The sequence below is a fragment of the Peromyscus leucopus genome, chromosome 22, assembly GCF_004664715.2.
Source record: "Peromyscus leucopus breed LL Stock chromosome 22, UCI_PerLeu_2.1, whole genome shotgun sequence".
Taxonomy (NCBI): domain Eukaryota; kingdom Metazoa; phylum Chordata; class Mammalia; order Rodentia; family Cricetidae; genus Peromyscus; species Peromyscus leucopus.
In genome coordinates, this window is record NC_051081.1 from 45,679,155 (window position 1) to 45,694,055 (window position 14,901).

Here is a 14,901-nt window from a genome sequence, read left to right on the forward strand (position 1 = left end):
AATGGTGGGATTTTATTCTTCCCCTTGCTATTTCCTTCTTTCTTAAATTTGCATTTTTATTTATGGCTTATTGTGTGTGTGTTCCTGAACATGTGTGTAGAGATGGTAAATGATTTAGAATAAATGTCCTATCTTGTTTCCTGACCTAGCTGGCAAGAATAGGCAGTTCTGGAACTCTAGGAATGCCTGTCTTTTAGGGCTGCTGTGGTTCCGTCTGTGGTGACGTGTGAAAGTCACATAGTAGGAGGGCAGACCTCTGCTTCTTATTCGTGTCACTTTAGATACAATGCATAGGTCTTGTGGCTAGTTAGAAGAGACTTATTAGAAGCAGCATCTCTGGGCCAGCAGGATGGCTCAGTGGGAAAAGCCCTCTTCGGAAGTGTGATGGCCTGAATTGCGTCCCAGGACCCATGGTGGAAGGAAAGACCCAATGCTCAGGAGTTGTCCTCTGACCTCCACATGCTCACTGTGTCATGCGTCTGTGTGGGCTCCCTCCACCACACACACACACACACACACACACACACACACCAGCCTTTCTTCCAGGCTTTAAAGATCACTTTTCTGAAGGGAAATCGTGTAACACAGACTGTTTGGTTCTCGATTTCAGTTTGTCCACAGGAGAGATTGAAAAGCGAGCCCAAACCCTTCATCTCTTTGACACGTTGAAGACGGACCCTGAGTCCTTTCATAAACACATGCTCAAGTACATCTACCCCACCATCGCGGGCCTCGACCACGAAAGGCTGCTGTATTATTTCACGCTCCTGGAAAGCTGTGGCTGTGCAGACTTTGAGATGGCTCCTATTAAGCCAGAAACCCACATTCGCCTACTGAAGAAATTCAAAGTCGTTGCATCAGGTAGGCCATTCATGTTCCTGCTGGTCCCTCCCTTCTCAATGAAACCTGGGGATTAATTTTCCGCTCACAGCCAGCTGTGTTCATATATTGTCACTGACATAGTGAAACCACGGATTTGTGGAGGAGACTGACTTTAGTTAGCATCTTCCCGTTCCTTTGCCCTGCAGTGAGAACATTCAGCATCAGGAAAAGACAGAAATCTCCTGAAATTCCCCAGTGACTTCAGGTGATTCTGCTATGGACAGCCTTCTTCTGTCCAAGTTGGTATTTTAACATGGCATGATTGGACCCCTCATCTTAGGCAGTTTGGAAGAATTTCACTTTAGTAGAATGCATTTATTGAAAATGTTCATGGCACTCGTGGGGCTGGAGAGGTGGGTCAGTAGTGAGGACTCGCTGCTCTTGCTGAAGTCCTGGCTTGGGTCCCAGCACCCCGTTAGGCAGTTCAGTTTCCTGTAACTTCAGCTCTAGGAGATCCGACACCCTCATCTGTCCTCTGTGGTCACCTACACAGGTGGCGCACAGACATGAGTGCAGGCACTCACACGAAGACATAAGAGAAATCAAATCTCAACATATTTATGTATGATCTTAAGTATATGAATTTTTATAGATGTAATATACTGAATACACTATTCACGGGACATGTCAAAGAACCTCGGCACCTTGATGGATTTTAGAAATGTTCGGAGTGGCGTCCTTGCGCTTATAACTAGGAAATTAAATGTGATAACCACGCTTCAGTCTCTACAGTGCTTCATACTTTATGTGGCGCTTTGGTCTATATTCATCTCCTTTCCATGGCAACTGTGAGAATGTCCTTTAGGTTATCAGTTGTTCTGATAGCTGCCTTCAAGTAGCTGGTGACAAACAGCAGTCTGGTGACTGTACCGGTAGACGACAGCGTAGGTGCTGAGGGCCATGAGTGAGCGGGAGAGGCGAAGAGAGGGCACACAGAAGGACACCGGGAGTTGTGTAAGTTGAGTGACGTGGGGTTGCACAGCGCAGGTCCAGGCTGGGGCTAGAGCGCAGTTTCTGATCTTCTCACAAAGCCTAAGCTCGCGGTATAATTGCCGTCTCTTCATTCAGCACCCGCAGGGCTGTGTGTGTTGGAGGCGCCTGCGTGTGGTTTCCACTCCAGTCAGCCACTTCCTTCCTTTCTCCTCTCGCCAGGTCTTAATTACAAGAAGCTGACGGACGAAAGCGGGGATGCGCTGGGAGCATTGGAACCGGTGCTCACAAGCCAGAATATCTTATCCGTTTCCAAACTTGCTCCCAGAATCCCTGAGAAGGACGGGCGGATGCTGTCCCCCAGCTCCCTGTACACCGTCTGGTTGCAGAAGTTGTTCTGGACCGGAGACCCCCAGCTCATCCAGCAGGCACCGCAGTCCCCCTCCGAGTGGCTGCATGCCTATGACGTCTGCCTGAAGTACTTTGATCGCCTCTGTCCGGATGACCTCATCACTGTGGTGGATGCAATCACGTTTTCTCCAAAAGCTGTGTCCAAGGTAACTGAAAAGTACTTCAAGGTAGATATTGAGAGCACTCTGAAAAGGATGAAAAATGTGCTTACATTCTATAGATTTGTTTTTATTTTCTTCCTTGAAATAGAAAAAAAAAATACACTTGACTTTTCGTTTTTGCTGAGCTTAACTGAGAAATCACTTTCTGCCATTACATATAAAGAAACAATAAAAACCCGAGGTACTTACTCTAATTCACAAGTACATTTTGGCCTGCTGTAGTTCTCATGGGTATGCCCTGGTTATCATAGCATCATCCTGGTTTTCACTGTGAAGTATAAGGGAGCCCCGTGGTCCATCCTTGATGTCATTCTACTCAGAACCTAGGCTGACGCCTTTCTGGGATCTGGTCGAGCCCTTCGGATTTTCTGCATGAATATGAATGATGCGGAACAGGGCATGGCACTAGGATGTCTCGGGTGTGCATGCCGTAGTTTCCAGTGCTCTGTGTTTAGACCTGAGACCTGCTCTCCATACCTCGTCGTAGTTATCTGAAATCGAAGTTAAGTGGCAGGGTCCTCTTTGCTTTCCACCCTCTGTCCCAGAGAATCCTCCTCCGCAGCTGCTCTGTCCTGACTGCCTGGGCCCCAGCCTTGTGTCTCTTAGAATATCTCTCAGCCCCTGCCTTCACAATCACTGTTTCCTCCTTTCCCACAGCTGACACGGCCTTTTCTTCCTCCAAGATGGCAAGCGTATGCGGTGTCTCACCTGAATGAAATGATTTGTTAATATTATGCTGCCACTGCAGGATAGTTGCGAAGTCTTGCAAAACACTCATCTGGCTTTTGGCATGGGTGAATTCTGGGTTAGTCACTCACTAGACTTCGAGTTGTGGGTTACCAAGAACCTTTTCATTTTTGATTAATCTAATCTAGCTAACTTGAATAACTTGATTTTTGGATTTTACGGCCACTACTTTAAAATGGGGATAATCATTGTTTTCGGAAGGAAATAAGGATAACTTTAAAGGAAATGTAGGGAGATGTGTTTAAGAAACGCTTAAATTTGGGAATCACATATGTCCTCATCAGCTGTGAGAACCATCAGATCTTTGCCTCTTTCAGAGGAGGCTCAGGATGAATAATCTTTGAGGAAGATACTGTTTGTCTTAGTTAGGGTTTCTATTGCTCTGAAGAGACTCCATGACCATGGCAGCTCTTATAAAGAAAACATTGAATTGGGGTGGCTCACTTACAGTTTCAGGGGTTCAGTCCATTATCATCATGGAGGGACATGGTGTGCAGACAAATGTGGTACTGGAGAAAGGAGCTTAGAGTGCTCCATCTTGATCTGCAGGCAACAGGAAGTGAACTGATGCATACACTGGGTATAGCTTGAGCACCCCCACAGTGGTTCACTTCCTCCAAAAAGGCCACACCTCCTAATAGTGCCACTCCCTGTAGGCCAACGATTCAAGTACACGAGTCTATGGGGGCCATACCTGTTCAAACCAGCACAGCTGCTGTTACCTGATTGTAAAAGCAAGGTAAAGCTGGTAATGAGGAGCCACATTCTGATCTGCAGGGAGCTGCATGTGTCCTTTCGTAGCCATTATACTTTACTACCTGGAGGAATTCATAGGGACAGGTCCTGGAGCCTGTCTAGAAACCAAGAAGTACCCAGACCAGAGAGCAGCCCAGAGGTGCCTGTCATGGGCCCTGGCCACAGCAGAGCTGAGTTTAGATGAGAGTTAGGGAGAGGGTAACGTGTGGGAAGGGACCAATCCTCCTAGAGTCTGAACTCGCAGAAATGGCTCATGAGCTGAAACCTGAGCGCTGCTAAAGGACTCAACAAGGTCTAGACAAGAGCACAGAGGAACCTTCCTCAGGCCGTAGGGTGTTTCTAGTAGTTTACGTGAGGCCAGGAATGGTCCACTGTGGTGTGCGGTAAGTGGGAGCGGTCCTGACCCTTCTTCAGCTGTGAGTTTTAGCTTCTGTCTGTGGTATTTTAGGCTTCAAGATTTAAAAATATACCATGTGCTCCCTAAACCAATCTTAATCATAGGCTTTCAAGATGTCTGTAAACTATTTGGAAGTGTGTGGCACACTTGTTTGTGTGTGTGTAATCTTATGAGGAAAATACACAAGGCAGACTGAGTAAAGACTCAGCTGAGTACTGTGGTGATCTAGGTGTGTAACCGGGTGGTGTGATCTGGGTGCAGCATTTCCTTTTCACGGACTGTTCCCAGGAGTGAGTTTTCTAGTGCACCAGGAAAATTATAAAAGTAAAATGATTACCTTTACAATTCTGTATCTTTAGTCTAGGTATAAAATTTCCCCCATTTTACTAATGGTGTAGCTTTTCATTTTCTGGTTAGAGCAGGTATCTGTTATATTTTGATAAAATGCAAATGTGAAACAGTGCAGGAGAGAGAGAGAGAGAGAGAGAGAGAGAGAGAGAGAGAGAGAGAGAGAGAGAGAGAGAGAGAGAGAATTATGAGACACAAGCCCCACATGTTAGAGGACACATTTGGAAGATGGAATACAACTGGATTTGTTCAAATTTTCAAAACACCAGATGCTTCCACAGCTTGTACATGATGCTGGAAATGTAAAGTGAGTGTGTGTTATTCATACACAGTGTGCAGTTTTCAGGAGTGTGCCCACATTTAATTCAGAACGAAATCTTTAGAAAGAATGCGTAAGCTTTTTCTAGAGTGCCGAGCAAAACAGTCAGCAATTGTTCCGATACTAAAAGTCAGACAGGAACTTCCTGACGTCTGCATCTTGTGCTGAATCCACACTGAGCATGCCAGTGGTGCCTTTCCGTCCTTGTCCTGACAGTTGTTTAATTAACATTTACATTAGCAGAATTCTTAGATGTTCTTGGGAAAGCATTCACCGATAGCATTATGTCATACGCAGTGGCTAACTTTTCTGACACTTGTGGTAATGGATATGCAGAGGGAAAGAGGATAAAAATGTGTATGCTGCAACCTGAATTGGTGAGTTGGTTAGAGTGCCCCTACCGTGTTCATTTCAGCAATTGGAAACACTTTTGTCTCGGGTACAGACAAGTGAGGGTGGGTGACACTGTTCCCCAGCAGATGTGAGCAAGCATCTACTCACCCAGAAAGTGAACCACCAACAGCAGGTATGGCTATCACTGAAGCCTAATGTGGTAAACCAGTGAGGTTATTAGGGTTCCTTACAGAAGTGTGGGTGAGTGGGCAGGTACAGGAGTGGGGGTGAAGGGTCATTTATGGGTGAGATGTCACTTTCAAGAGCAGGAACAACTTGAATGTGGCTGTATCACCAAAAAAAACACTGAAGCCCGGGCCACAGCTCCCCACAGCTTCCGTGGAGTGCAGAGCCTCCCAGGCAGCAGCTGGACAGCTGGGGAGTGCCATCCCAGGCAGCTGCCCTGGGCTTTGTCTCCTCAGCGTCTGCATTAGACTTGTTCTGCCTGGAATAAGAAAAGAAAAGTCAGCCCCACACAGCTACGAGGTTAGGAAGGAGGATGGTGTAATAGCCACTACTTTGGACTGTATTTTGATAGCATACTCTTGCATGAAACATTCTAAACATTAGCTGCAGTGAGGAATCTAAAAACAATTTAATTGCATTAGGCATTTGGAAATATTGGTACACTGGATTATGAAGACCATGCACATGTTGACACATTGCATTGTTCAGTGTTGGAACGTTACATGCGTTAGTATGAGCACCAGTCTTTTCATCAGATAAATCTTGATTTTTTTTCCAGATACTGTCAAGCTGAGAGTGGTAGATGGAAGTTTCATTTTTAATTTTTTTTTAAACTTTATCATTGGAAACAAATATTGTGCACTGTTTTCCTTAAAGTGGCAGGCTTTTTCAGTTTGAAGATATCATCTTCCAGATGCTCACCTCTGAATAGATCTGGAGTTTGTCAGTTGCTCTGTCAGCTCCCAGGTCACGTGATTGCACAAATGCAGTGTCCTGGTCACACTTGTCTGCACAGTGAGGTGCACAGATCCCACTTCTTCCCACAGAATAGTGACATCTGCACAGTGATTGTTATTTAATAGAATTCATGATTTCTGTTCCGTCATCTAGAACATTCTTCCGTGGACTGTCGGAGTACAATGAGTTGGTGTGGTCTGCTTTGTGTGAGTCCTCACAGTTTCACCCATGATTGCATTGACGTTTCAAGTCCAATGTCAACATATTAGAAATGGGTAAATAATACCTTACTGTCATTATAAAGAGTGTTTATTTTTAAGGCTCTTGGATGTAATTGAGGTTCCTTACAGTTTACACACCATACTTTGAAATTATTTTGCGGTTCCTGATAGTTTATGGACTTTACTAAAAGTTATCATCTCTAATGAGTATAACTGTCTCCGTTCTCTTTTGATGTTCGCATGAAAGACAGTTTCACATTCCTAAGATTTGTTTTATTTTTATGCATATGTGTGTGTGTAGCCTCATGAGCTTATGTGCACCACATGTATGCAGGACCATAAATATATAAAAAGCTTAGTCAAAATTTCATCATTGTTATTGGTAGAACTGGAGAGGAGAGTGTGGCTTCTTTTTCCTATTAACCCTTCTCATCCTGAGCTAGCTAGATCTTTACCGAACCCTGCTAAACACACATGCATGCCTGCAGCTCACACATATCCGTGGGAAAGGCTACCTCATTTCTATTCACGGGCTCTAGAGAGGCAAATCCTGGTCAGTGCTTACTGTAGATCTAGCATGTGATACCTGGGGAGTTGGAAATGTAATCTAAGTGAAGTCCTCCTGTGTATGATCATCCCACCCTGTGACCAGTGTAAGATATTAAGGGGAATTGCATTCACATTTTAACTAAGTTTGTAAAGGTGCTGTGTGTACTTACATTAAGTCCACTCAGACAGGTTACTTTGAAATGATCAGTAACCCACAAGCATGTTAGACGTGCTGTGCAGCCTCAGTGTGGCCCTGAACCACACATGGCTGCCACGGAAGGGCAAAGTACTCAAGAGTACTCTGTCACAACAGCCATGTGGGCCTCTAGGGGAAGGGCAGGGCTAGGTATACGCATCAGTGTCTCCCCCTCATGTCACTTGACGGGTGTCACTGCTCTCCAGAGAAGTGGGGGAGGAAAGAATGAAGCAGCATTTGCTTTCCTTGGACCCATAGGGGAAAATTCCTGGTTTATCGGCCAAAGAAGAAGCTGAAGAAAGAGAAAGCTGCTTCCCACACATTTCCAAAGGAATGTCGCACTGACACTGAGTGAGACCCCAGAGCTCGTCTGTCCTGTGTGATGTACAAGTCCTGGCTGCCATTTACTGGCCACTCACTGCACACCAGGCACGGGCTTCACAGTTCCCCTTGTCACCAGTGAACACCACAAGTGTTGTGCTCTCCACTGAGAAGTCAGCCCAAGGTCAGAGGTTAGGTAATTCCTTCAAAGTCAGAAGTAAGGTGGTAGCTCAGCCAGAATTCCAGTTCTGGCCTTATCTCCTTCACTGTTAGAGGAGTTCAGTGGGTAACCAGCTTTTCCTTAGAAAGGAGCCTACGATTTTAGAGGCAATCTTCATTTTTTGTCATTACTCTGTCTATATGTGGAGTTCACATCTACCAGATGGGTTTGTTTTTTCTATAACATGGAAACAGTGCCGTCTCCTCCTCCTCTTCCTCCTTCTCCTTCTCCTCCTCACTGTGGCAGGTCTCGGCTAGAGTAGAAAATCACCCCCCAAACCCCTATCATGTGTGTTCAATTCTGATCACATTCTTGGTTCACTTTCTTCTGTGTTCCCTCTGAAAAGAGATTTACTGGCCTAAACATCACTAATCTATATTCTGTATACCACTATAGGTTTGATGTAAGGCTAGAGTTTGACTGGGCTAAAATCAAGCATAGGCAAAGGGACATTGCTTTCTGGAGGCCCTAGGGGAATCCATCTCTGCCTTTTCTCGTGTCTGCTGGCTGCTCTCCTTCATTGACTCACAGTCCTTCTCCATCTTCAGAGACAAGAACCGCTGTCTCTCTCCCCCTTTTGCTATACATCTCTCTGTTCAAAGCCAGGAGAGTTTCCATTTTGAGGCCTCGAGTATTTATACTGACCCGGGATGGTCTCCCCTCTTGGGGCCCATGCATTCCCATAATTCTTGGTTCCAGTGATCAAGGATAGGGACATTGGGGTGGTGCATAATTACACTTCCCCCTGGCTCTACATAAAATAAGAATTTTATAGAATTTATAGGCCTAGGAAAGCTTTGTTGTTAAAGTTGTAGCTTTGTATTAAAGTTGAGACCAAAATGTAAAATCCTTAAAAGATTGCTAAAGTTTAAATGTGCTTTCATATCTTATACATTTTTCTTAGTAATAAAATAAAGTTTGAGATACATTTTTAATTTCAAGTCAGATAATCTAGGATATTAACATTACTTTGAAATCTTCCGATACTCTTAAGTTCTTCAATAGAAATAAAAATTGCCTTAAAACTACTAAGTTCTGAAGCTGGCATTAGTACCTAGATGATTGTGTGCTGTTGGCCGCTACTTTATATTAACCCTGAACCTAGATGTGAACTGTGGTAAAGTGTTCCCCAGGGCTCGAAATCTGCTAAGTGCTGATCTTTGTTAACCTTTAAATAATTTCCTTTGCCCATTGACCTCTGAGCAGTTGGTTCCAGTGATCAAGGATAGGGACATTGGGGGTGGTGCCAATGGGTGCCTCCTTTGCCCATTTGATTCCCCTGGTTTCTTTATTAAAGTATCACTCCAAATACTCGGAGGAATTTGGTTGGAAGACCTCTTCATTGCCATTCTTGTGTGAGCGAGTGAGAGCTGTGCCCCTTGCCTTCTAGCAGCTCTTGGTTTACTGTGCAGATGAGCAAAGGAAGTATGGTCAATGGAAACACAGTCCTGGTAAGAACTGACTGTCTCAGAAGCGTCGACTGTACTGGCTCTACTGCTCTAAGCTGACCTTCATCTGGTCCCTGTGTTAGAGTCCTGAAGACTGTTAGTCCATTCTTGCTGAGTGCAGACAACCATCAGCTTAGGAGATACAAAGAGAAAAATAATCTAAACAGGAATTCTTTCTCGGTGTGACTGTCGACACCACAGAATAGATAGGAGCAAGAATTCTTGAGTAATAGAAAATATAATCATTTAGGTATGATATAATACAAGAGTACTAACTTTGTGTGTGTGTGTGTGTGTGTGTGTGTGTGTGTGTGTGTGTGTGAGAGAGAGAGAGAGAGAGAGAGAGAATGAATATGAACACAGTCATGGTGCATGTGTGTAGATCAGGTGACAACTTGGTTGTTCTTGGTTGGTTCTTTCTGCATTCTCTGGGTTCCAGCATCAAACTGAGGCAATCGGACTTGGTGGTGAGTGCCTTCATCCATCAGTATCTTGCTTGCCAAGAATTAAATCTTGAATAAATTCAGACAACCCTGAGGAAAAAGACACTTGCTAAGACTGGAGAGTGGGAGCCTCTCCTAGGAAACGTTTCACATGGCATTACCTACACTTCAGAAGTTGATTTTGTCTGGTTTACCCTTTTTCTATTTGCTAAAAGTAAAAATTTTCTTCTTCTTCTTCTTCTTCTTCTTCTTCTTCTTCTTCTTCTTCTTCTTCTTCTTCTTCTTCTTCTTCTTCGTCTGTAGGTTCTTAGAAAAGTCAATCTGGTTTTCCATTTAGCTAGTCTTTTCCTTTTTTCAAGTATGTAGTATTGCTTAGTTCTTTCATTCATTGAACAACTTAGTTGCAATACTGTGGTTTGGCTCCCAGGCTTCGTGCCTAGTAGGCAAGATCCTGCGACCCCTGAGCTCTGTTTCTAGCTCTAAACAGTGGTTCATTGAGGATTGCTGTGTGCGAGTTTCCAATACAGCCCTCTGCTTATTACTAACTATATATATTATAAACCATTGTGTAATTTCCACTTCTCGAAAGTGAGTTCGACTTGCTGATGCTCTTCAAACAAGTAGATTGAAGTGACATCCAGTGGCGTGAAGGGAATGTTAAAAACCAGGCTACACATAGACTGAGCTTCTCTTTAGCTTACTCATATTGGGGAACCCAGCTGCCATGTTTGAGCAGCTTATGAAGAGGTCCCATGACGAGGGAGCAGGGATGCCAGCAACTATGGGAGTAGGCATGGGGTCAGGTTTCTTCTCTATACCAATCAGTAGGCAGATGGAAGTTAATCGGAGCCGTTTCCAGATTCATGACTCATAGAAGCTCTTGTGAAATATGGATTTTAAGCTTCAAAATTTGGATAATTTGTTACACACTATTAAATTATATCTACTACATATCAGGAATCAGTCTCAATGCTTGGTGTATATCACTGAACAGAAGAGACAAATATCTCTAGCATTAGGAAATGTACTCTAGTGGAAGACAGAAACTAAACTAAAATATTAAGTGATTACATTCAGACATGTGAAATAATAATGGATACAAACGAGGAATAAACTAGGGGAGAGATTCAGGCTGCTAGGCAACAGGACTGTTGTCAAGTAAGGCGTCCACAGAAGACCAACTGTGAGGGTGCCATTTGAGCAAAGACATTGGTGAAGTGAGGCCACAGGATGTATTTGTTGAACACAGAGAAGATGGGGTATGTAGTAGGTTCTCCAGCAGGGAGCATGCTGGGGTTATTTGAGGGAAAGGAGACCAGTCTGTTGATGTGGAATGAAAGAGAAGAGTAATGGGGATGTGAGGTGAGGTCAAAGAAGGATAGAATGGTACCAGCTTGAATAGAAGCTTGAATGAATGGGAAGCCACTGGAGCGTGTTGATCCAAGCTGATGTTTTTAACAGAATCTCTCAGCCTCTATGTGGGAGATGCTATGGCAGGTAACAGCAGAAGCAAGTGAACCACTTAGGAGGTAATTGCAGTTATCTAAGTATAGTAGGGAGCACAGCAAGGCCATTTGTAGATGCTTGTGACTGTAGGGCATACAGAACCCTCCACACTGCTGTCCTGTTCCTGTGTGCCCGCGATAGTTTAATGTATAAACTAAGCATAGCAATAGATTAACAGTAACTAATAATGAAGTAGAACAATGCAAACTTCTATAAAAAGATAGTTAATACTTCTGAACTCCTATGGAACCTTTCATTTAATATTTTCAGACCTTGGTTGACCACATGTAACTGAAACCTTAGAGAGGGAAACCCTGGCTAAAGGGAAACTACTGTGAGATGAGGTCAGTTTGCATTAGGATAGTAGCGATGGAAATGGTGAAGAGTGGTCACTTTTTTTTTCTTTTTTTTGTTTTTAAACTCTTTTTTTAAAATTTATTTTACAATACTGTTCAGTTCTACATAATAGCCACAGATTCCCTTGTTCTCTTCCTTCCTGCCCCCCTCCCCTTCCCCCCAGCACACACCCCATTCCCACCTCCTCCAGATCAAGGTCTCCCCCGAGGACTGGGATCGACCTGATAGACTCAGTCCAGGCAGGTCCAGTCCCCTCCTCCCAAATTGAGCCAAGCGTCCCTGCATAAGTCCTAGGTTTCAAACAGCCAACTCATGCAATGAGCCCAGGACCTGGTACCACTGCCTAGATGCCTCCCAAACAGATCAAGCCAATCAACTGTCTCAACTATTCAGAGGGCCTGATCCAGTTGGGGGCCCCTCAGCCTTTGATTCATAGTTCATGTGTTTCCATTCGTTTGGTTATTTGTCCCTGTGCTTTATCCAACCTTGGTCTCAACAATTCTCGATCATATAAACCCTCCTCTTTCTCACTAATTAGACTATCAGCGCTCCACCTGGGGCCTAGCTGTGGACATCTGCATCCAGATTCCTCAGTCCTTGGATGGGGTTTATGGCACAACTATTAGGGTGTTTGGCCATCCCATCACCAGAGTAGGTCAGTCCCAGCTGTCTCTCGACCATTGCCAGCAATCTTTTGTGGGGGTATCTTTGTGGATTTCTGTGGGCCTCTTTAGCTCTTTGTTTCTTCCTTTTCTCATGTGGTCTTCATTTACCATGGTCTCCTATTCCTTGTTCTCCCTCTCTTTTCTTGATGCAGCTAGGATCTCCTGCTCTCTTTCCCTCGACCCTCACCCTTCATTCCTCCCACTCATGTCCAGGCTGTTCATGTAGATCTCATCCATTTCTCCGTATCTTTCTTGGGGTCCCGTTTTCCAGGTAGCTTCACTGATGATGTGAGTAGAGTCCAGACATCCTTGTTCCACATCTAGCATCTTCCTATGAGTGAGTACATACCATATTTGTCTTTCTGAGTCTGGGTTACCTCACTCAGGATGATTTTTTCTAGATCCATCCATTTGCCTGCAAACCTCATGATGTCATTGTTTTTCTCTGCTGAGTAGTATTCCATTGTGTATATGTGCCACAATTTATTTATCCATTCTTCAGTTGAAGGGCATCTAGGTTGTTTTCAGGTTTTGGCTATTACAAACAATGCTGATATGAACATAGCTGAGCAAGTGCTCTTGTGGTATGATTGAGCATTTCTTGGCTATATGCCCAGGAGTGGTATAGCTGGATCTTGGGGGAGATTGATTCCCAATTTTCTAAGAAAGCGCCATATTGATTTCCAAAGTGGTTGTACAAGCTTGCATTCCCACCAGCAGTGGAGGAGAGTTCCCCTAGTTCCACATCCTCTCCAGCATAAAGTGTCTTCAGTGTTTTTGATCTTAGCCATTCTGACAGGCATAAGGTGGTATCTCAGAGTTGTTTTGATTTGCATTTCCCTGATGATTAGGGATGTTGAGCAATTCCTTAAATGTCTTTCAGCCATTTGAGTTTCCTCTGTTGAGAATTCTCTGTTTAGTTCTAAAGCCCATTTCTCAATTGGACTGTTGGTCGTTTTGATGTCCACCAGCCACTCCAGGAAGACCTGCCCTGGAGTGGTCACTTTTGATCGGGCTGATGGAGTGATTTGCTTGGATTTGGTAAGCAGTGAGGTTACTAATCCAGTGTCTGCCTGAGCAGCTGTAAAGATGGGAGCTGCTGCTGACTAAAACTCTCTTCCACTTCTGCTGTCTCCCTGACAAGGCCTGTTTCTGTATTTATTTTCAGAATCATCTGTTCATTAAAATATGTTACAATTTTTACCTTTTCATCCAGGTCTTTCTAGATTATGATATGTGTGTGTGTGTGTGTGTGTGTGTGTGTGTGTGTGTCTATACATATATGTACACACACATATATAATATATATGTATATACACACATATGTATGAATATGATGTATGAGTCAGGTAAGTTTCAAAGCAAATGTTTGCTACTGTTTGGTGGTGTTATTGTTTTGTTTTTTAAATTAATGATGCTGCTGCTGGTGGTGGTGGTGGTGGTTTTTGGTCTTAGGAGTCCTGTTCTCAGTCCCTGGAGCAAATTCAAAGGAAATTTGAGACATGACCACTGCTTCATTCACACACAGTCCAGGAACGCAAGACAGGCTCTGAGAAAACAGTTCAGAGTTCAAGGCAGCATTGAGATGAATGTTGGAGTTAATTTCATATATTTTAGGTCACTTGACATTTACAGACGTGTTGTAAGGTGACTTTTAAGCAAGTGTTATCATCTCCAGTCTTCAGTTTCATTCCTGGGGAGTGGTTGCCCAAAAGGCCTCCCTTACCCCCCACGCCCATACTAGGGATTGACCCAATGGCCTCCTGTGCAGTTACTAGGGACTGACCCAGTGGCCTTCTGTGCAGTTACTAGGGACTGACCCAGTGGCCTTCTGTGCAGTTACTAGGGATTGACCCAATGGCCTCCTGTGCAGTTACTAGGGACTGACCCATGGCCTTCTGTGCAGTTACTAGGGATTGACCCATGGCCTCCTGTGCAGTTACTAGGGACTGACCCAATGGCCTCCTGTGCAGTTACTAGGGACTGACCCATGGCCTCCTGTGCAGTTACTAGGGATTGACCCATGGCCTCCTGTGCAGTTACTAGGGACTGACCCAATGGCCTCCTGTGCAGTTACTAGGGACTGACCCATGGCCTCCTGTGCAGTTACTAGGGACTGACCCAATGGCCTCCTGTGCAGTTACTAGGGACTGACCCATGGCCTTCTGTGCAGTTACTAGGGACTGACCCATGGCCTCCTGTGCAGTTACTAGGCAGGTTCTCTAATCTGAACTCTGTACCCAGACCTTTGTGTTTTTACTTTTTTACATTCATAATCTTTCTAAGTTACCCACCCTGACTTTGAACTTACTCTGTAAGTGGGGAAGCCTTGAGCTAGTCATTCTCCTGCCTCCACCAGAAAAAGTAGCCGATTACAAGCTGGCATCTCCTTGGAAAGCCAGGTTTGTTTGGCCCAAAGGACCATACATTGTGGAAATGCCTCAAAAGGAAAGCACAGAACTCTGATGTGGTGTGGAGAGGAAACAGGACGCAGTGCACAGTTGTGGATGTTGGACTGAGGTAGGGGAGGGTTAATGTAGAGGTGAAGTGGTGTGGTAAAATGTGAGTGTCTTCTGGTGCTTTATGTAACTTACCTCAGAAACCCCTGTGGCGGATACTGTTGAATGGAAGACCTCACCTCTATTTAATGGACCCAGAATTTAGGCTTAAAAACCTTAAGGGACTTTGCCCAGGATAATAGTACATG

At 44.4% G+C, this 14,901-nt stretch overlaps 1 protein-coding gene across 1 annotated transcript in view; it reads left to right on the forward strand.

The window, feature by feature from the left end:
- Nbas (NBAS subunit of NRZ tethering complex) overlaps positions 1–14,901 on the forward strand; it is a 274,692-nt gene that overhangs the window by 191,080 nt on the left and 68,711 nt on the right. Inside the window, 2 exon segments of the mRNA XM_037198012.1 lie at positions 611–861; positions 2,035–2,369. Of these exon segments, the coding sequence (XP_037053907.1) occupies positions 611–861; positions 2,035–2,369 (586 nt within the window).